Consider the following 23,141-nt stretch of genomic DNA (forward strand, 5'->3'; position numbering starts at 1 on the left):
ACATTTGCATGCACACTAACACTTGTGGCAGTAGGCCGAGTATGGAAATAGTAATGTAAACACCTCACTCTGCTTATTTTGATCGGCGTAAGATCAAAATCGAAGTAAGCATTCGCCGATTAAAACACCTGGTTTTCAGAGCAATGTTTCAAATGATTAGAAAACCTTAATCAGCGTTCCAGCTGTGTGTTTGATCGGCGCATGTGCTAGCACCATCCGAGCGAGCCTCCCTCTTATTACAAGTGAAGTGAGTTTGGAAAAACTGAAAGTATGCATCTTAGAAAAAGTATTCACATACAAACTTTATTGGTCTGAACTCAGAATCAAAAAGGTTTCGCAAAAATAACATGGTCACTGTGGTAGAATATTTATGTTTATTGGCGATTTTCTGCAATTTATCTAAAGTCCCATCAGTAGCCTGATTTCAGATGTGTCCATAAAAACATAATTATTAGGGAAATTGTTCTACTTGCAAAGCATGTGAACATTTTAAATTAACTATTATATTAATCTGATTATCCACAATAATCGTATTATTGTGTGCATGTAACCGTGCTCATTGGCACAAACAGAATTGAATTTCTTGACTGACTCACCTATCTCACAGTTCTTGCCCGAGTAGCTGTCAGAACAGGCACAGTTGTATTCATCTGGCTCTGAGTTCATACACGTTCCTCCGTTCTTACACGGCTTGTTCGTCCCACAGTAGTTCAGATCTGGAGAGAATCATACAGGAATGATTATATTTACACACTTTAATGGTCTCATATGAACACATCTAAAGGACTAGGATGGTAAATTATATGTTACAGATTAAATCAATTGTCATCACATGACTTCATAGGATCAGACATGAAAGCACACTGTTACATATTGCTAAATGTAGCCTCTCCATCCACCTCTCCATCTTGTTACTCTGAAGTGATCTCCTGTTTCTAGCAGTCACTCTTCAGTGACCTCTGTTGACCACCTGATGCTGAGGGGAACTCAGAGGTGACCTTGTGTTGTGTGACACTACAGGGAGGTCAAAGGTCGCTGTAGAGGATGTGTTAATAGTACAGTGGGCCAGGTCTGGTCTGGTTTGCTCTAATGTCTCACCTTTGTCACACAGCAGGCCTCCCCAGTTCTTCTCACAGCTGCAAAGCCAGGGCTTGACGCAGGTCCCATGGACACAGCCTGGGTAGGGCAGGCAGTCGTCACAGAACGGACCCTGCCAACCGTATTTACACCTGCAAGACATATCAGAGACATCCATTAGAGACACATAGGGAATGGACCCATTGTGTGGTCATACTGTATGTGAAATACTTTAAAAACATCAGTCCCATGAAGAGATGGCTCATAAATAAGCCAGGACTCATGTAATAGGACAAGGCCTTCTACAATACGTCAACCACATGACAGACCTATGTGTCCATGTAAAAGTCAAGGTGATCTCGATCAGGAGCCAGACAGACACAACGTCTTCATCAAGGTGACCAGTGACACCCCTTCCCTTCTGGGGCTCCTAATCTTTAGACAGAGCACCAGGGACATTCCAGGGCAGTGATGGGGTCAAGCCTGTTCCCATGGCGTGTGGGACAGGGACGGGGATAGAGGAAGTCTAGGAGTGGGGGCCTCCTGAAGCCCCTAGGCAAGCAGCTTTGCGAGCGGAGGCAGCCGGCGAACGGTTAGCTAATCTGTTGGTTTATAGCTGCGCTCTGTTATTCCAAGGCCAGCGGAAACCTTGCCCCACCTGTGCTGTCACTTCTCGCCCTGGGTTATTTAAAGACCACTCTCCTGTAAATAGATGCCAACCAAACCCTACACTACTAGTTGATATACTGTACTGGAGTGAGTGAGTGAGTGTACTGCTGTGTGCTAACATTTTCGCTAGTAAGCAGCACTGCAGTCAAACACAACACACAGTGCAGGACAACTTTGTATTGTAGTCTACTAATGTACAGGTATAAAAGTACTGAAGTGTGCAGTGATGTGCTACTGTATACCAAACTGTATGTTAACATGCTGAGGTTAAGTGTAAAGGTTAATTAGCAGCATTAGCAGCATTGAGATGCCCTGTCCACAGTAGAAACAGGGAGAGACCAAGGTGGCCACAAGGCCAAGGTGACATTACCATCACCAAACAAACACCTCACCACAGCCCCACAATGGAGGACTCTTTCAGCCCAGCCAGCAACACTGTAAATATCCCCGGCCCAGTCCAGCACAGACAGGCCCAACTCTGTTAGACCCACACTGTGGAAATAGCCCTTTGAAGCCACACCATCCAGATCACAGGAGGCTGATGAGGGGAGGACGGCTCGTAATAATGGCCGGGTCGGAGCTAATGGAACGCTGCAGCCATTACCACGAGACCGTCCTCCCCAATTAAGTTGCCACCAACCTGTGCTCCAGATCCCTATCACGGTCTGGCTCAGGGGCTCAACCTGCCTGCACATCACCTGCAGCCGCAGTAGCTTTCTATCTCGCTCTCTTTCGCGCTCTCTGCCTCTTAAGAATTATTTACAGAAAGACTCTGGGAAATTAACATGCAGATTGCATGCAGATTGAGGTCCCTTAAAAAAATCGCATTTTAACACATGAAATCACATTTTCACATGTGAAATAGCTGTTTTCACATGTTGAGCTGTGAAACCATATTATTTAGAGGTCACAATATCAAAACGGCAATATTCTTGTAATTGTATAAGAAAAAATCTAAAATGACAGGTCAATTTGAGAAATTGTGGATTTGGAGGATTTTGACATGGATAAATTAAATTGTGATTAATCACAGCAAATCCTTTGATACACTCAATTACATTTTGAATTGTTTGACAGCCCTAGTTGACATTAAAATGTGAAATGTTACATGTGTCCGAAAACCATTTTTAGTTTACATTTTTTTTGTAAGGAGGTAGGTTGTGAATGCTCTGTGTGTAAGGAAACCAGATACTGTACCACCAACACATTTTTTGTTTTCCTTCGCAGGCACCAGGCATGGAATGTTACTCCAGGAGAAGGCGTGTTGTTTGTTCACGGTCGGGATACACACAGCCTCCTCCTGAGCTTCAAATCACATGTCGAGGCACATTCCAGTCTTTTCTTGTCTTCCAGCCATGAAAAGTCATTATTTTATGAGATGAGAACTAAATCTATCCCGTCTCACTCACGGCTATCCCTATTGAACAGATCCATAGGTGTGTTACAGAATGCACCTCAGAGAGTTGCACAAGAAGGTGGTCTTGCAAGAGGATTTGACATGGAATACTTGGTTGGTTCAGCCGTGCAGAATAACATGTACGTGACTAAGGCTGCTGGATGGGCTCCATACTCCCATGAGGGGTATGACAGCCAAAACAGGCCCAGGATAGGAAGAGGCGAATGGGGCTGCAGAGTAGAAATGGGCAGAGGGGCCCTGACACACCACTGGAGGAGGGGAGGAAACGCTGTGTGAAAAACAGGCTACAGCTACAGGCCAGGTCTGGGACAGGAAAAAGAACAATGGCTCCTGAATCAGACTGGTGGGGGGGGGGGGGGGGGCTAATACACTGTACGTTCCATAGAGAGGGGGGACAGGGAGGGGGGAATGTGGGGGTCGAGCTCTGGTATGCAATCATCCATGTCATCATTATCATCCTCATTGAACACAAAAAGAGCTACTGCCCATTAACCAGCCAATACACCCAGACACAATTCTCAGTCAAAGGGATTTAAATTGAAAAGGGAGTAATATTTCAGTATCTTATTAACATAGACACGATGGTACAAAGAAGAAAGTTAACCCAGACTCACATGCATTCTCCTGGGGCATTGCAGAATCCTTGCAGCAGGTTACAGCCCTGCTTGCAGATAGCTGTGAAACAAAGACAAAAGGATTCACCCATTAATTTCTAGTGTCAGCAGAGCGATATCTAAACATTAGTTTCAATGTGTGTATTTTGACTCTGAAGTGTCTTGTACATGGATTGTGTCAGCCTGCTCCCCTACTCACCAGCTGTACAGTAAGGCCCCATCCAGCCCTCCAAACAGCCTCTGTTCCCAAACTGGTCACACACGTAGTGGCCATAGTCATCATTGCGTGGCCGGCACTGCTTGTTGCACTTGTTGCCATAGTAGTTCTCGTCACAGCGCACACGGATGTTATACTCAAAGTTGGCTGTAGGACCGTTGTGTTGGATAGTCTGCCTGTCATCGCCAGGGTTGATCATTCCTTTACGGACACTCCGCTCAATTAACAGATCCTCACCTGCATCAACAAACAAAAACCAAGACATTTCTTCACCATTATATAATGGACACTTGACATGCATACAACTAAACAGTCAAAGAGGTAGTTCAGGCTAACTAGCCACTTATTCAATGTTAGTAACCAGTATGCCTCAGTACAAGTTCTAGTAGTGTCGAGAAGCAGTAGAAAGTCATCTGAGAGAACACTGGTGTTTATCTGCTGCTGGAGATCTGAGAGGGCAACCCAAAGTCAAACACCACTCTGTTTCCAAGAGCATGAAAGAAAAAATAAGGACAATAAACGAAACACAAATACAGGGTGTAGGGCCAGGGCTGCAGGAGTTTGATAACCAAATCCTTTTTCAGTTTTCCTGCTTTGTGAAATGCTTTTTGTGGCACTCCCTCCCTCTCTCCCCTCTCCTCCGGAGCCAGGGCGGAAATAATAAGAGACGGGAACAGACGAGGAAGGGCGACATAGGAAAGGGCCTTTAGCTTTTTCTCAAGGAACAGAAACACCATGACCCAACTGGCTTGGCTGCTGCAGCCACATACACAGCCCAGGACTGAGCACTGAGGAGGGGCCAAACAACAGGCCCTCCCCCCTAGTTGGATGGTGGCCTGTTATTGGACAGGTAGCCAGGAGGAAATCTAGGCCTTTTCATGAGAAGGATTCTGTATAACCTACCTTCAGTTGTCCAGGTATTACTATTTTATTATTTCTTAAAATGTCTATCCTATTTACTGTACAGTCCAGTTTACTTCCAACTGTTACCCATTATAAAGGAGTTCAAAAACACAGAAAATGTTTTTACTTGCTGTCCTGATTTTCTCAATTTAACTGCGAGTTAATTTAAACTCAGGCACTCACTCTGCTCATTTCCAACAATTAGATATAAAAATACAGACCAATCATTGCCTCTCTCAGTGCTGAAGGAGACACTCAGAGAGAGGCCGCTGTTACTAGGGAGAGCAGGCGGAGGGGTGTGTGTGTGGTGACTACGACACGGGCTTACACAAACAATGAGGAGGCTTCAACACCGAGCAGTTGACTAAGTCAAGAGCGACATCATTTTCTGTGCTTTCAAACAGCCACATCATTTAGTAGCGCGTGACTAGTGGCATTGTTGTCATGAGCCAATGTCTGTTGTCAGGCTGTTTTCAGCATGCTAAACTTGGATATGGACACAATATTAGTAGTCAAGTAATATTAGATCACTCATTGACTGATTTAAAAAATACTCCACAAGACAACCTTTTCTAAACTTAATTTACCGGTACTCCTGATAGCAGCTCACAATTTCCTCTAATCCCTTCATATTCATTTGATTTCTCCATCCCCTCTATTGTTCTCTGATTATAATGTTAAACTGTGTGTTAAGAAACACTAACACTAATATCCATGCTACCACCTAAGAGAGAAACAATGGTGCAGCCTGTCTGTTTAGTGTTTAAACACAGAACCAGTCGCTAGGGCATCCTGGAGGATAAACAGCCCTACCAGAGACTATTTTTCTGAGCCCTATCCAACCCCCTGCCCCCACTACCCTATGCATTCCACTGCCCTATCTAACTCCTTGCCCCCCTGCCCTATCTGACCCCCTGCCCCTACTGCCCTATTCATTCCACTGCCCTATCTAACTCCTTGCCCCCCTGCCCTATCTAACCCCCTGCCCCCACTGCCCTATTCAACCTACTGCACCCCTTGCCCTATCTAACTCCACGCCCTCCTGCCCTATACAACCCCATGCCCCCCTGCCCCCACTGCCCTATCCAACCCCATTCCCCCTGCCCTATCCAACCCCATGTCCCCCTGCACTATCCAACCCCACTGCCCTATCCAACCTCATGTCCCCCCTGCCCTATCCAACCCCATGCCCCCACTTCCCTATTCAACCAACTGCCCCCCTGCCCTATCTAACTCCATGCCCTATCCAACCCACTGCCATATCTAACCCACTGCCCAGTCCAACCCACTGCCATATTCCACTGCCATGTCCAACCCAATCCAACCCATTGCTCAGGTCTACATATTAATTGAAGTTGTTCCAAATCAATACAGTGCTCACTCAGCTCACAGCAATTGTGCGGGCTACATTAGCAACAGTCTAAGCTTACTCAGCAGCAGTCCAGAGCTGCCCTGTAATAGGCTGCCTGTCATTGTGTCGAGGCTATACTGTATGAGGAGACAACCTGGACTCAGGGGTAGACGTAACATAGCAAAGGTAAATCCAGTACACTCCAATTAGTATGATACATTTCGTATGGAATGTATTAATTTGTGGATGTCCATCATTCATTTTGTACGATATGTTACGAATAGCAGTGGATAGGATTTGTTACAAATTGCAATTCTTACAATATGTTACGAATTGCAAAACGTATGATATGTTACGAATTCCAATTTGGTTTGGCTAACTTTAGCCAGGTAGCTAACACAAACGTTAGCCAGGCTAGGAGTTAGGGTTAGGGGTTAGGGTTAAGGTTAGGAGTTAGACAAAATTGTTAACTTTACGCTTAGGAGAAGGGCTTGCTAACATGCTAAGTAGTTGCAAAAGAGCTAAAAAGTAGTAAGTAGTTGCAAAGTTGCTTATTAGCTTAAATGCTAAAGTTGTCCGTGAGGAGATTCGAACACGCAACCTTCGGTCATGTTATACGTCTACCCATCCATCCCGACCAACCACCCTACTTTAGTTTTTTGCCTTAAGTAACTTTGTCTTATGTAACCATAGCAAAAGTGACATATCATACAATTTGATTGTCCCGGATTTACATGCACTATGTTACATCTAGTCTATGAGACCAGGCTGAAGCAGCAGTTCAGGCTGTCCAGTCAGAGTGTCCAGGCTGGGATATTGAAGTGACATGCAGTAGCACAGCAACTGCTGGGACAGTAATTAGCAGAAAGACATCAGTGGAAAGAAAAAGGGCTGTGGTCCATAATGAATGGCTTAACTAGGTGATGTGCTCACAGGCTTTATATAGAGACATGGACATGGAGCACAAACAGTCTCCCAGTGAGTCAGTCCCTCAGGCCAGCCAGTCGGGAACTAACCTCGCCATGCTAACCATCACACTGGCAATATGAACGGCCAGGCAGCTTGGTGCATAGGAATGTACAGCATCCCAGAGAATGACTGTGTAGATCAACAGGTTAAACATGTGTTATACATCCTTGTGACTTTTAGAGGGACAGAGGTTTGGTACTATCACTTACCACCAATAAAAGTTAGCCAAGTTAAAAGTGGAGGGGTTACAGCTGACATACTGACCTGAGATGGGGTCAAACACTGAGACAGAGAGGTGAGCTATACGGTGGCAAAAAAAAGTATGTGAACCCTTTGGAATGACCTGGATATCTGCATAAATTGGTAATCAAATTTGATTTGATATCCATCTCACAACAATCACAACAATAGACAGTCACAACAATAGACAAACACAGTGAGTTTCAATTAATAACACACACATTATTGTATTTTTATTGTCTAGATTGAATACATAATTTAAACATTCACAGTGTAGGCTGGAAAAAAGTATGGGAACCCCTAGGCTAATGACTTCTCCAAAAGCTAATTGGAGTCTGGAGTTACCTAACCTGGTGTCCAATCAATGAGATGATATTTGAGATGTTGGTTAGAGCTGCCCTGCCCAATAAAAAAACATTTTTGAGATTTCTATTCACAAGAAGCATTGCCTGATGTGAACCATGCCTCGAACAAAAGAGATCTCAGAAGAATTGTTGACTTGCATAAAGCTGGAATGGGTTACAAAAGTATCTCTAAAAGCCTTGATGTTCATTAGTCCACGGTAAGACAAATTGTCTAGAAATGGAGAAAGTTCAGCACTGTTGCTACTCTCCCTGGGAGTGGTCGTCCTGCAAAAGATGACTGCAAGAGCACAGCGCAGAATCCTCAATGAGGTTAAGAAGAATCTTTGAGTGTCAGCTAAAGACTTACAGAAATCTCTGGAACATGCTAACATCTCTGTTGACGAGTCTACGATATGTAAAACAATAAACAAGAATGGTTTATTGGATGGGAGGACAGCACGGAAGAAGCCACTGCTGTCCAAAAAAACCATTGCTGCAGATCTAAAGTTCGCAAAAGAGCACCTGGATGTTCCACAGCGCTACTGGCAAAATATTCTGTGGATAAATGAAACTACAGTTGAGTTGTTTGGAAGGAACACACAACACTATGTGTGGAGAAAACAAGGCACAGCACACCAACATCAAAACATCATCCCAGCTGTAAAGTATGGTGGAGGAAGCATCATGGTTTGGGGCTGCTTTGCTGCCTCAGGGTCTGGACAGCTTGCTATCATTGACGGAAAAATGAATTTCCAAGTTGATCAAGACATTTTGCAGGAGAATGTAAGGCTCTCTGTCCGCCAATTGAAGCTCAACAGAAATTGGGTGATGCAACAGGACAACGAACGGAAACAGAAGTAAATCAACAAAAGAATGACTTCAACAGAAGAAAATACCCCTTCTTGAGTGGCCCAGTCAGAGTCCTGACCTAAACCCGATTTGAGAAGCTGTGGCATGACCTTGAGAGCGGTTCACACCAGACATCCCAAGAATATTGCTGAACTGAAACAGTTTTGTAAAGAGGAATTGTCTAAAATTCCTCCTGACCGTTGTGCAGGTCTGATCCACAACTACAGAAAACGTTTGGTTGAGGTTATTGCTGCCAAAGGAGGGTCAACCAGTTATAAATCCAAGGGTTCACATACTTTATCCACCCTGCACTGTGAATGTTTACACAGTGTGTTCAATAAAGACATGAACACGTCTAATTGTTGTGTGTTATTAGTTTAAGCAAGTCTATTGTTGGGACTTAGATGAAAATCAGAACAAATGTTATGACCAATTTATGCAGAAATCCAGGAAATTCCAAAGGGTTCACATACTTTTTCTTGCCACTGTAGTTGTTGTATGGATCTGTTTGCTGTGGTTGGTATATGGCAGCTCAACTTGACAGTCCATTTCAATCATCTGGAGTCTGGGCTTTGTATTGGGGACTTTTATTCCTCTTGTGCTGCTAAGAAGCTGCTTTGTGTGAAGCTGCATTGTTCCTGGGAATATATAGAGGTGACTCTCTAAGAGTTATGCAGCAGTGAAAACAGGACAGCTTGTTATAGAAGCTTGGATTGGTGTGTATCGCCTGTTCACCGGAGAGAAAAACACAACAACCTTGTCAGGTTAGGTCAGCCATTGATCTCGCCTGAGGTTCAATGTTGCCCTAAATCTAACACACTTGACTTGAGTGACATAGATTACATTCCACATTCCACAATTAACCTTTCTTCCTCTGAGCAGAGCTTCCAGAACAAAGCCAAACAGGACTGAAATGAGAGAAGCAAGTAAAAACAGGATACAGCTGTGTTCCAAATAGCAGTGACTAGGCATCCCGCGTCCAAACTGGGCCTGACGTGGAAGGAGCTCCCTGTTCCCCCTTGAGACAATTAGTCACCTTTAATGAAGCTCTTCTCACAGAGACACACATCTTCACATGCCCCATCCCTGCAGTGACTAGGGCTGAGAACTGCCGGGAACCTCAGGATATTATCACGATAGGTGCTGATACGATATGTATTGAAATTCTCACAATTCTCACAATTATTTTTGTATTGCTATTCAATACTGCGATTTTATTGCGATTTGATGTTCCAAACATGCTCACGATACGGTATGTCTGCTAAAGAGAGACTAGAAAAAGCATGAGAAAATTAGTTTTAATCAGTCATGGAAATAAAAGTGTTGAAAACATTTTGGTTCGCTATTTAAAAAGAAGATTGAGGCCAAGCTATAGGATGAAAAATCCCAGAGTTTTGGCGCAGGTACAGCCGACTTGCTAACGCTACCTAGCAAATTTTTTGAAATATATTTTGCAAAAAATTTTCAAATCGATACTTGCGGATAAAGTATCGATATAATATTGTCCAAAATTATTTTGCGATATGTAACTGTATAGATTTTTTTCCTCAATCACTACAGCTACTAATGAGAGAGGAAAGGTCCTTGGTCTAAATTAGAGTAGATAAATCACATAAATCACGCAAATCTCCTTTTTGAAATCACCTGTAACCTTGGTTCTGAGATGCTGCCATGGACCTCCCCGTCTTTTTATGTCAAAGTAAATACCCCTGTCACTTCTAAATAAACACTACACACATCCTTCACCCCTCACCTAATTACTTATTTGATGGAAGACACTGAGGCTGGCTGACTCTCCTTTCATGTGGTAGTAAATACCTGGAAAGGTGAAGTATACTGTACATACCACTGCTGCTGTGTGTACCATTGTCCCAGTCCCACGCTTCCACAATCAGAGTGTACGCCCGCTGGAAGAGAGACACAGACGGGATCATTAGGGGGTTGTAAGAATTCTTACTCCCCAGTCCCACACACTGACAGACACACACACACACACACTGACAAACACACACACACACACTGACAAACACACGCACACACTGACAAACACACGCACACACTGACAAACACACACACACACACTGACAAACACACACACACAAACACACACACACAGACAAACACACACACACACTGACAAACACACACACACACTGACAAACACACACACACACTGACAAACACACACACACTGACAAACACACACACACTGACAGACACACACACACTGACAGACACACACACACTGACAAGCACACACACACTGACAGACACACACACTGACAAACACACACACACACACACTGACAAACACACACACACACACACACTGACAAACACACACACACACACACTGACAAACACACACACACACTGACAAACACACACACACACACACACACAGAATGTGGAATGCATTACACAAGGAATACATGATGATAACACACACACACCAGAAAAGTCTGGTGGGAGGAGCTATAGGAGGAATAGTACCAAAACTATCAAACCCATAGAAACAACGGGTTTGACTCCATTCCATTTATTCCATTCCAGCTATTACAATGAGCCTGTCCTCCTATAGCTCTTCCCACCAGCCTCCTCTGACACACACACACACACACACACACACACACACACACACACACACACACACACACACACACACACAGATACACCGTTTGTGGATGCTGCTGGTGAGAAAATAGCTCTTGGTTCCCACACTGCTGTCACTGATTAGCTGGATATAAGCCCGAGGGAAGTTAACAAGTGCAACTACTACTGTAGGGATAACAAATTGAAGTTGAACCACCGGCACTGAACACATTCTAATACAAAACAGGTGATTAAGCTGTTAGCTCAAGTCTCGCTGCTGTACTTACTGTACAGTGATATCATTCCCCTGAAGTGGCACACACATACTGAAACAATTCAAAATCTAACAGCAGCAGGTTTCTTAAACTGAAATTCCTGGGGAGTTATTTGGGTACCAGTACACCAAAGCCAGAAAGGAGCTGGCTTTCTGTCAGGTGATTGTGGCCAGTACAGCCCATTCCACCAAAAGAAGGTCGGCGAGGTAGATTACACAGTACTGGTCAGATTAGAGAGAAGGGGTGAAAAGGGAGCTAAACATTTCTGTAATTTAGATTCTTGGATGCTCAAAGCTGTTGGAGGAAACTGCATATTTCACAAATATGACTTCTAATAATGCTAAACTGCTGAGTATATGGAAGGCAGAGAAGTCTCGTTCTTTGATCTCCCGTCCCCCAGTAGTGACTTATACCACAGTCCCCCTTTATCACTTCTATTTAAACAAACCCTGTATGTAACTGAAGTCTGCATTAATCTAGCTAGTATGGCCTCTCTTCAGATTGATCCGAAAACACATGCCACTAACTCTGGCCGTTTCCGAATGCAAATAATTAACTCTTTAAAGGTCCAAGGACATACAGTTGGCTTTATCTTCACCTTCCCCCAAAAGTAAACCTTCCATTGCATCATCAGCTGTCCCAGTAATGGGCCCTCAGTCAGTCCCCCAGGAGACAGATAGGAGGAGGAGACAATCTGACCACAGACATCTCTTTTACACAGCCACAGATAACTCAAAGGTCCAGACCTGAGTCACATAAACTAGTTCATCACCACAGTGTGTGATGTAATACTCCATCTACTTTTATCACATCTACAATACATATTTTTACATCACACAATGAGCATTCTTCATGAAAAGCTCAGTGGAGGGCATGGCACAGTGAGAGGCTGCCTCCCTGCCCCTCTGCTGTCCTCCCGTGTCTCCCCACTACTACTGGCCTTTGAGTGATCAGACTACTGCCTCCCATTCTCCTTCCTGCCCTGTCAGTCAAATATGACTGGCTATGATTTATGAGGCTGGGGAGCCCAAGGCGTCATCTATGATATGGAGTGATAATAACTTATCTTATTCAATCTTCCTTAAACCATAAATGTCTCAAATACTGACTTCCAATCAGCCAGTAGTCTCTCCGGGCTCTGACTCACCGGTGGGCTTCCTGTGTGTATGTGTCATTGAGGAGTGACTGGAGGCTGGGAGAGGCTGGTGCAAAGTGTGTGGCTGTGGGGTGCATGTCTGACTGTAGTACAACCTGATGGACCAGGCCAGGGCAGCAGTCACAGTAGTCGTCACTTGACACCTTCCAGACCATTTTACATGAGTCAGAGGGATTTGCATTTTCATTAGCTGGAGAAAAATGAGCCCACTCCTCACTGTCTTCACCTGTTCAATGAATAAATTACTGTACCCCTTCCATCGCCTGTGTCTAAACCCACTACAGATACAGTAGTACTGCTTTAACTAGGGGTTTTCTACATTAAAATCAAGAAGATGACTCAACTCAGCATTATCTTTTAAAGGCCCAGTGCAGTCAAAAATGTGATTTACCTGTGTTTAATATACACTGAGTGTACAAAATATTAGGAACACCTTCCTAATATTCAATTGCACCCCCTTTTGCCCTCAGAACAGCTTAAATTCGTTGGGGCATGGACTACAAGGTGTCGAAAGCGTTCCACAGGGATGCTGGCCTATGTTGACTCCAATGCTTCCCACAATTGTGTGAAGTTGGTTGGATGTCCTTTGGTTGGTGGAGCATTCTTGATACACACAGGAAAATGTTGAGTGTGAAAAACCCAGCAGTGTTACAGTTCTTGACACACTCAAACCAGAGCACCTGGCACCTACTACCATACTCCGTTCAAAGGCACTTAAATATTTTGTCTTGCCCATCCACCTTCTGAATGTACATAATCCATGTTTCAATTGTCTCAAGGCTTAAAAATGATTCTTTAACCGGTCTCCTCCAATTCATCTACACTGATTGAAGTCGATTTAACAGATGACATCAATAAGGGATCATAGCTTTCAACTGGATTCACCTGGTCAGTCTGTCATGGAATTATTTTTATTTTATTTAACTAGGCAAGTCAGTTAAGAACAAATTCTTATTTACAATGATGGCCTACACCAGCCAAACACGGACGACGCTGGGCCAATTGAGCGCCGACCTATGGGACTCTCAATCACGGCCAGTTGCGATACAGGAAAGAGCAGTTGTTCCTAATGGTTTGTAAACTCAGTGTATATTTTCACACTATGAGGTTGGAATAAAACTGTGAAGATGGGAAAATTATGATAATGATCTTTTAGTTTAAGAGCTGTTTTAAAAGACAGCCTGACATTTCTGCCTGTTAAGGTGGGATGGAGCTTTGGCATAAATTAGTTAATAGACCAATAAGAAAGGGTTCCAAACCTTTTTGAAAACAACAGGAAATGTTCAGTTTTTCCCTCCACACTCAGACCACTTCCAAATAGTCCTAGCAAAATATTGCTTGAGAAACTGCCCTTTGTTTTCAATTAAAAGGGTCAAAAATAAACAATCACAGTAAGGTACTTAATTGTTTCTCATAAATGAATTGATATTGAGATAAAAACCGCTGCATTGGACCTTTAACACTAATAGCAATAGGGTCTCACAGAAAGTATGCCTGACATCATTCTAACACCCAATTAACAACTTTAGTAAAATATTGAGATGAGAGGGGGAAAAACAGCAACACCTGTCATCTCACACCTGTTAAGACATTGAAATGAATAAAACATGTGGGTCCCAGTAGGGTACAGTGAGGCTGGCTAATTTAGCATGTTATTAACAAAAAAGCCCCACTCTAAATAAGGCATCTCTTACACAGGATCCTCATTCTACAAATTACATCAAAACAAATAAAATAAAAATATGCTAAATGACCCAGTATATTTTTATTAGCCAAGCTGTTGAAACTATTTCTCATTTTTATTAGCCAAGCTGTTGAAACTTTCCTTCAGTCACATAATTGAGCTTTCCACATGGTACAGTAGGTCTTGCATCATCTTTTACAATTTAGTAACAAGAAAAACAAAACTTTTTTTTTATCCTCAGTGGTTAACACTTTTCATGATTAACATCTCAGATTATTCTGACACCAAGATTACAAGCAATGACAACTTTTGGAGAATGACAGCATGCTCAAATTCTACATATATGCACCAAGTAGTGAGTCCCCTTGATGATATCCTGATAAAGACAGCCTGACACACCCTCTACCATCCCTGTCTATAGAGCAGCATTGTCTTTAGTTTTCCCAGGACATCAATGCAGCCATAAATCAGCCTCCTCTGCCAACAGCCCATCACTTCAGACAGGAAACCCAACACCATCTTCTTTCTCCATCCCTCCAGTTGTTTTTATAACACCATAAATGCAGATAAAAAACATAGGTATAAACTCATTGTTTGGCCTAAAAGGCTCAGTGACAAAAGGGAAGCCTCCTGTTCTCCAAGGGCTTGGAAAACTGATAACCCAGGTTGGGAAAACCCCAATCACTCAGCACAGCAGAGCAAACTAAGCTGGGTTTAAGACCCCAATCACATTGGAATCACTATCAAACCATGTATTCTTGCACATGTATTAATGTGCACCCACTGGACTGGCAAACTGTGAGGCTCTCAAGCAATTAAAAAATATATATATTTAACCTTTATTTAACCAGGTAGGCCAGTTGAGAACAAGTTCTCATTTACAACTGTGACCTGCCCAAGATAAGGCAAAGCAGTGTGACAAAAACAACAACACAGAGTTACACATAATAAGCAAACGTACAGTCAATAACACAATATAAAATCTGTAGAAAATAAGCACACACACACACACACAAACGGCCTGATAACTGCTGGATGATAAATTGGAGTTAAATCCTGGCTTTACAGAGGTTCCCTGCAACAACAAGAATTGAGTAACTAGGCTACCAACAATTGAGAAACCCTAATGTGGATGAACCCTCACCCCCTTCACCCCAGAGGAGAGAGCAGAGTTACAACAGCATTCCTGAGTTCCTGTGACACACAGACAAGCTCACTGAACCACTCAACTGGGTCATTCCACCAATTCGATGCCTTTTGAAAAGTGGAACTTGGTCAAATTTTTACATTCTGTCATAAAGAGCACATGTTCAACTTCATTAAATAAAAACATCTTTTCCCATTTCATTTTTTTTGCCTATCAAGTGCCAAATAAAGTAACATGGTTGACAATTTCATCTTAAATCAGCCATAAATCCCCTTGTGACAGGAGGAATGGAAGCTTGTTGTGTGCAACAGGGAGTGACATTCTTCAAACATTTCTATCCTGCCTGTCTAGGGTAAGAGGGTTGACGTGTTATGCCAGACCCACTCAGTTTTCCACCACAAAACACCAGAAAATGGCCAAAGAGAGTAGAATCAGCTCACTTGCTTTAACACTATGATGTGACTATTAGATGTTCAATGTTTCTTTTGTAAAAAAAAAAAATACTTAAAAAGGAATCGTTTCACCATATTAAAATGAGAATTCAGTTCAGGTAACAGGGTTGACCTTAAAATGAATAAATAATAAATAATAATCTTCAGAAATAACTTTATCAAAGCAACAAAATAACCAGGGCTTTACACTGATGGTGAAACTTGGAGAAATGTTGGGGTTAAGGGGGTTAAAATCTTCCTAGAGGTGACCCAGGGTTGATGGAGGGATAAGTCAACATGCTAAATTTCAGCACTTTAGCAAGTCTTTATTCCCATGAAAAATTGGATTTATTTAATTCTCCATATGGTATAAATTAAAGGGCACTTCATTTAATATGACAGGCTTTTAAAATGCTATATTGGTGCACAATGTGTACTTAAAATATCAAAGGGATGCAAAAGGTACTCATTTCTTGGAAAGACCCCACTACAGTCAATTATGACCTAACCATTTCACGATCAAAAATACAACCTGATGACAAATTATCTGAATATTTCACCACCAAAGTATAAGACAGACATGCATACAAAATGCCAATACAATGCTGTTACAGTGGGCATCTGCTGAGGTATTGGGATAGAGAGATGTGGTGTGTAAAGGGAGGTCTCAGTTAATGATATACATAAAGTCTAGGATTTAATTAGCCCTGAACACAAAGCAGCAGAGGGCGAGCGAGGGAGGGAGGGAGGCTTTGCTGTAGTCCTCCTGGCCTGGTGGGCTGGCTGGCTCCAGCAGAGCTCCAACAGCCATGTGAACAGGTACTGAGGGCAAGTGGAAATGAAACTTACTGGCTGTGAAATAACATGCTTTAATCACAGCTGCACTGAGCTCAGCAGCACCTGGCTGCAATACATGCATTCCATTAGCATTTATCACACACATGCACACGCAAATGGGTGCAAAAGTGCATACACACAAACACACGGAAGGGGAAGCAAGCACACACACCCAAGCACACATACAAGCACGCGCACACACACACACACGAAAACAGGCACGCATGCACACACATCCACAGAATAAAACACACAAACCAATAAGAAATTAATCAATCTGCTATCCCTTATCCCAACCTCATAGCAGTGTCTCCAAAACATTAAACATGCAGCCAGTAATCAGACATTTTACACGGCTGGGCTACAGGCAAAATCAGGTCATCTAAAGTGGAACCAGAGGAAGTCACTCGAGTCGGGTCATGGCGGCAGCAGAAAGATGAGCAGACCTTTCCTGACCACAATTAAAGGAGCACAGGGCTTTAAACAACACTATCCCTCACCTTTCCTTACCTCACACACACTCACGTAATGTAGCCCTGCCTCTCCCAACTAGAGAAGCGCTACCAATGCTTTTAGGCTTATTAAAGTGACCTAGAGACAGAGAGGAGGGGTAGGAGGCAGGGACAGAGGATTAGATGCTGTGAAGCACGTCAACCCAACAACAACACCCCAATACTGTATGGCCTCTGACTGACATCAGACCTCTGACGAGATTCGCTTCAGCCACCATGGTCATTCAAACTAAACCCTATCACAAGAAGTGACTTTGTTGACAGGGCTGGTATCATATAACCGTTTAACCGACGGTTGCGGAAACAACCACAAAAATGGAGAGTAACTGCCCCTCATTCCTATGATTTACTCCCATGGGGGGATGGAAGGACAGACTGTCTCTAAATATACTACAAATACGATAATAAGGAGGAACAGGGAGCAAATGAAATTTATGTTTTTCTTGTGGAGTCAAACACAGAGTCTTAAGTGACTGAGCCGGATCCTAAAAATATCTCTCCCTCATGAGTCGTGACTGAATTCTCACAGAGGAAAGAGAAGAGGCAGCTTTTCTCTCTTTACCGGCATCCCTCCCCCCTCCATTTCATGAGAAAGATTTCACTAAAAACACACACAGGGTGAGAGGTTAACCATGAGGAAATGATCGAGTGGCAGAAAAAAGGCATTTTTCTCTTTAATTCATGTCAGGAGCTAGTGGCCCAGAAATTCTGACCATACTGTCATAGGCTACAAGGCATGCCTTGATAATATGAACTCTATTAGGGTTATCAGTCAACAACATACCAGTATGCTGTATATGTTGTTTACTACAGAGGTCTGTAATTTGCTTTGAAAGCAAACTGGGTAGCTTTTCTTTTTCATGTAAAAATACATGTGGAAAGAGGGGGTATACTAAGACTATTAGGGGTCTCCTAGCAACTGACAGCAAGCCTCAAATCAAATTTAAACTGCAGCTGTCATGTAGTGTTCGGAGTGTGAGGTTGCTGGCCAGCTTAGCACACCCTGATGGTTTCAGGCCCAACACTAAAAGTACACAACACTAGACATGCTGCTACAATAAACCAACAGTTACAGTTATTAATGGGAGAAAACATTATTTACCATCTTCTGGACTTTTAAAAACAATTTCGAGATCAATGTCTGGACATTGAAAAGCACATCCACTAATATGCCCTTGACTGCCCATCACAACAATGGAAAACTTGAAAGGGTTATCCCGGCACTACAATCCTCTCTTTTGTCCTGTCTACATTGAGGATAATACTGACCCGACTCAGTGAACCTGAGAGGCCAGAGGTAAAGGCATCCCCTAGCACAGATCTATAGGGATCTTCTAGGATCTCACTTGTTTGAGTATAGTGGTGACACCGATATCCACTCCCTATGTCACACACAACTTAGTGGTAACCGTATCTGCCCAGGGCCCAAGTTACTACTTCCATCTTTCCCTCCCCTGACAGCTGACCACAAGGACTGATGAATGGATAGGTCACACAGCCAACCAAGCAGCGAGATGTTGTTCATGGGGAGAGGTATTTGTTCAATATCACTCTTGATGACTTGAGAGCTTCCATGTCTATGTGCTGGACTGTAGGCCTATCTTTGTTTGGTAGAAGCAGCCAAATATAAGAATTGCAGATTAGTACTATGTTACTATGATGATGTACAAATGAATGATTGCAACCACCATGTGCACAATTGTACTTTGTCAGCAATTTCGATTTCGAATTTCGAGACCTTAGGAGAAAGGCACAGTAGCCAGTGATTTATGGAATCAAAGCAAAAGCAAATGTAATAGATGTAATTTGAAAAGATACGAGTAAAAGTGTATGTGTTCTTGACATTTGTGCTGTGTAAAATAGGCACACAAAAAAAAATTGTTTTTGTGGAATGCACTAAGCCAGAAACCATGTATTCCATGAGAAAACGTTTTATATGTTATTATTTACAGACAAGTCTCATAAACTGAGGTGTTCTCCAAAGTTGCCAAGTGGCCACTGGCAATGAAGATGGCACACTCACAACCTCATCCGGTTTGGACTTGACTAGTGACTATATTTGACTATTAATGAGTAAATGAATAAAAGCAGGACATATGCAGTGGATCAACAGATGTAATAATGACTTGTCGTCAACTTACCGGCCAAGCGAACTGGAATGGGATGACAATCTTTCCACCGTCGTTGATTCGGTTTTGGTTGTTTTTGGTGCTCTTAAATTGAAAAGTATTCCCACCGATAACGTTAGTAGATCCAGTTCCATAGATGCACAAGCCTGTGGTCGTGACCTCCGTTTGGTATTCCTTTAGACACACTCTGAAGTACGTATCACACTCATCCCTGCTACAGTGGAGATCCTGCGCGTTCCTTTCTCCGTCGCAGCAGTCCCCGTCCGACAACTGACCGTTAGCGTTCTGTACAGCAATCAACTGCAGCTCAAAAGAGCCCGAAGACTGGGACACCTATGAAAAGCATTTTAATATAAAATAAATACATGAAGCGCGTACCATTTTTAAGTAGGGTACAGAAGGTTATGCATGTTGTACACCTGAACTTTTATTCTTTCAAAATGTTTAGATGTTTCAGTCTGAATGCTTTTCTACACATCATTTTATGTGATGCTAGTGGTGTTAGACCTACTTGCACATTATATTTATAGTAATGGCAGAGGTTTTGGGCAATTGTTTGTTTTTCATTTATAATTATTTTATATGATTAATGCCGCTTTATACAACAAATGTATGTTTTTTTAAACATCCGATTTTTACCCAAGGAAATAGATACCTTGATTAGCCTATAACACAGGCATGTAATAACACACTGTCTATACATTGCGCTGATTGCCTTGATCCAAGAAGAATGCGAATTCATCCATAGGGAAGCTCCAAAGTAGAATTCCAAGATCACATGATTTAACTACGTAATTTCATTAGGAATGGAATTCTAAAAATTAAATTCACAAACTGAATGAGACCTCGTTGTGTGCACGATAAACTCGCGCAACTGCGGATCAATTCGTTTGATCTGTCAATATAAAAAGAAAAAAGTTCTTACCTCAGTCCACACCAACAGAAGACACACTATTGACAGACACTTCGAAATCCCCATACAATTCCACATATCTCCGTTTAATTAGTGTATGATACCATTAGGAAAATGTCTTTATTTCTAAGAATCTGCCGTTGACCGGTGATTGTATCCTCTTCTCCTGGCATGCACAATGAGAAAGCGTGATCTATCCCCCTACTATCTATCCGAATGAAGCAGAAACATAAGATGCGTACTACTAAGGACAGCCGAGGCAGCGCACTGCTGGTCCAGACCAGAAACACGGTCGAATCACTGGACAGCAAGGCCAGCGGTCGGTTTCACTCATGGTTTCACTGTTGAAGCCAAGCCCGGGTATGGCTCATTGATTGACAGCTAAACAAACCATTTACACACTCTTGGCTTAAACAGTTGAGGAACCGCCACGAGCCAACCATAGAGGCGGGGGGCGGAGTGCCATGCAAATTACGCCTGAGTTTGGTACGATTTTGATAAGAAACAAATATATGTTTAGACAAACTATGTTATGTTTTTCTTTTCAAGATCAGTCCACAGTTTTTATACCTGACTATTTCTTACAAACAATGCTTGCTTATGTTACTACAGAATAAAGGTTGAAGTTACCATGATTGTTGCAAAAATAGCCTGGAATGATATGTGGCTTGAATCAATTGTCAGTATTTACAATTACAAGACATTGATGTCCAAAGTATGTGGAGAGTGGTCCAAGATACAGATACAGGACACCTGAGAAGGTATCTTCTCTTACATGTAAGTAGAGAAACATATCTATCAGCCCCCTCTACTGTTTATGTTGCAGGACCACTGGGCTTAGCTCTATACCCACAATGAATTCATATTCTTTATTATATCTTATTAGGAGGACACACTAAGTAGCCTGAATATAAGTCAAGAGTAAGACCATACACACACTTGGGACTCAGAAGACACTTATAGTATTGTTGTACAAATAATGACACATCCTGTACACACTTGAAAATAGAGACTGGAAATAACCCACCAAAAATATTACTCATTCAAATTTCCATTAGGTACCCGTGAACTCTATTATGTGCCTTAGGTACATTTCTCAGTTATCTCTTAATGAAATTGTTCAAGCTTGCCAAAGAATAGCCAGGGAGAGCATTTTTGACCCCCGTTCACACATACTCTGCATGCATTCTTGATGTGCAATGACTTAAATGAAAGGCAAAAAAGATTATTTTGCTTTCTCCCCTTTCAAATCAAATCACATTTTATTTGTCACATGCACCAAATGCACATGCACCAAATACAACCTTACTGTGAAATGCTTACTTCCAAGCCCTTAACCAACAATGCATTTTTAAGAAACTAAGAGTTAAGAAAATATTTACTAAATAAACTAAAGTTAAAAAATAACACAATAAAATAACAATAACGAGGCTATATGCAGGGAGTACCGGTACTGAGACAATGTGTGGGGGAAAAGGTGAGTCGAGGTAATTAAAGTGATATGCACATGTACAGTAGGTAGGGGTAGTGACTTTGCATAGATAATAAACAGCGAGTAGCAGCAATGTAAAAAAGAAAGGGGGGGACATAGGAAATAGTCCGGGTAGCCATTTGATTCATTGTTCAGCAGTCTTTTGGCTTGGGGGGGAGAAGCTGTTAAGTAGCCTTTTGGACCTATACTTGGCGCTCCGGTACCGCTTGCCATGCGGTAGCAGAGAGAACAGTCTATGACTTGAGTGGCTGGAGCCTTTTGCAAAATTTCTTAACCTGTTTTTGCTTTGTCATTATTGTATGTAGATTAATTAGGGGGGGAACAATTTGATCCATTTTAGAATAAGGCTGTAAATGTAACACAATGTGGAAAAAGTCATTTGTTGTATGTATTTATGTATGTATGTATGTACAGTGGGGCAAACCAAATGACAGACAAAATGAGAAAAAAAATCCAGAAAATCACATTGTAGGATTTTTTATGAATTTATTTGCAAATTATGGTGGAAAATAAGTATTTGATCACCTACAAACAAGCAAGATTTCTCGCTCTCACAGACCTGTAACTTCTTTAAGAGGCTCCTCTGTCCTCCACTCGTTACCTGTATTAATGGCACCTGTTTGAACTTGTTACCAGTATAAAAGACACCTGTCTACAACCTCAAACAGTCACACTCCAAACTCTATGGCCAAGACCAAAGAGCTGTCAAAGGACACCAGAAACAAAATTGTAGACCTGCACCAGGCTGGGAAGACTGAATCTGCAATAGGTAAGCAGATTGGTTTGAAGAAATCAACTGTGGGAGCAATTATTAGGAAATGGAAGACATACAAGACCACTGATAATCTCCCTCGATCTTGGGCTCCACGCAAGATCTCACCCTGTGGGGTCAAAATGATCACAAGAACGGTGAGCAAAAATCCCAGAACCACACGGGGGGACCTAGTGAATGACCTGCAGAGAGCTGGGACCAAAGTAACAAAGCCTACCATCAGTAACACACTACGCTGCCAGGGACTCAAATTCTGCAGTGCCAGACGTGTCCCCCTGCTTAAGCCAGTACATGTCAAGGCCCGTCTGAAGTTTGCTAGAGAGCATTTGGATGATCCAGAAGAAGATTGGGAGAATGTCATATGGTTAGATGAAACCAAAATATAACTTTTTGGTAAAAACTCAACTCGTCGTGTTTGGAGGACAAAGAATGCTGAGTTGCATCCAAAGAACACCATACCAACTGTGAAGCATGGGGGTGGAAACATCATGCTTTGGGGCTGTTTTTCTGCAAAGGGACCAGGACGACTGATCCGTGTAAATGAAAGAATG

The 23,141-nt window shown here is 42.5% G+C and overlaps 1 protein-coding gene across 3 annotated transcripts in view; it reads right to left on the reverse strand.

Annotated features, from left to right (window-relative positions):
- LOC139383362 (protein jagged-2-like) overlaps positions 1–20,637 on the reverse strand; it is a 32,377-nt gene extending 11,740 nt beyond the window's left edge. Inside the window, exons 1-8 of one of the 3 annotated variants that reach the window (XM_071127873.1) lie at positions 20,339–20,637; positions 19,426–19,746; positions 10,497–10,557; positions 9,124–9,288; positions 3,977–4,231; positions 3,778–3,838; positions 1,099–1,229; positions 597–716 (exon numbers count right to left, since the gene is read on the reverse strand). In XM_071127873.1, coding sequence (XP_070983974.1) covers positions 597–716; positions 1,099–1,229; positions 3,778–3,838; positions 3,977–4,231; positions 9,124–9,288; positions 10,497–10,557; positions 19,426–19,746; positions 20,339–20,404 — 1,180 coding nt within the window. In that variant the 5' untranslated portion in view covers positions 20,405–20,637. The remainder of the gene's footprint in view (positions 1–596; positions 717–1,098; positions 1,230–3,777; positions 3,839–3,976; positions 4,232–9,123; positions 9,289–10,496; positions 10,558–19,425; positions 19,747–20,338) is intronic. The other 2 variants (XM_071127874.1, XM_071127875.1) reach the window with 2 other exon arrangements.
- Between the last annotated feature and the right edge of the window lie 2,504 nt (positions 20,638–23,141).

Source organism: Oncorhynchus clarkii, chromosome 25 (genome assembly GCF_045791955.1).
Source record: "Oncorhynchus clarkii lewisi isolate Uvic-CL-2024 chromosome 25, UVic_Ocla_1.0, whole genome shotgun sequence".
NCBI classification, from domain to species: Eukaryota; Metazoa; Chordata; class Actinopteri; order Salmoniformes; family Salmonidae; genus Oncorhynchus; species Oncorhynchus clarkii.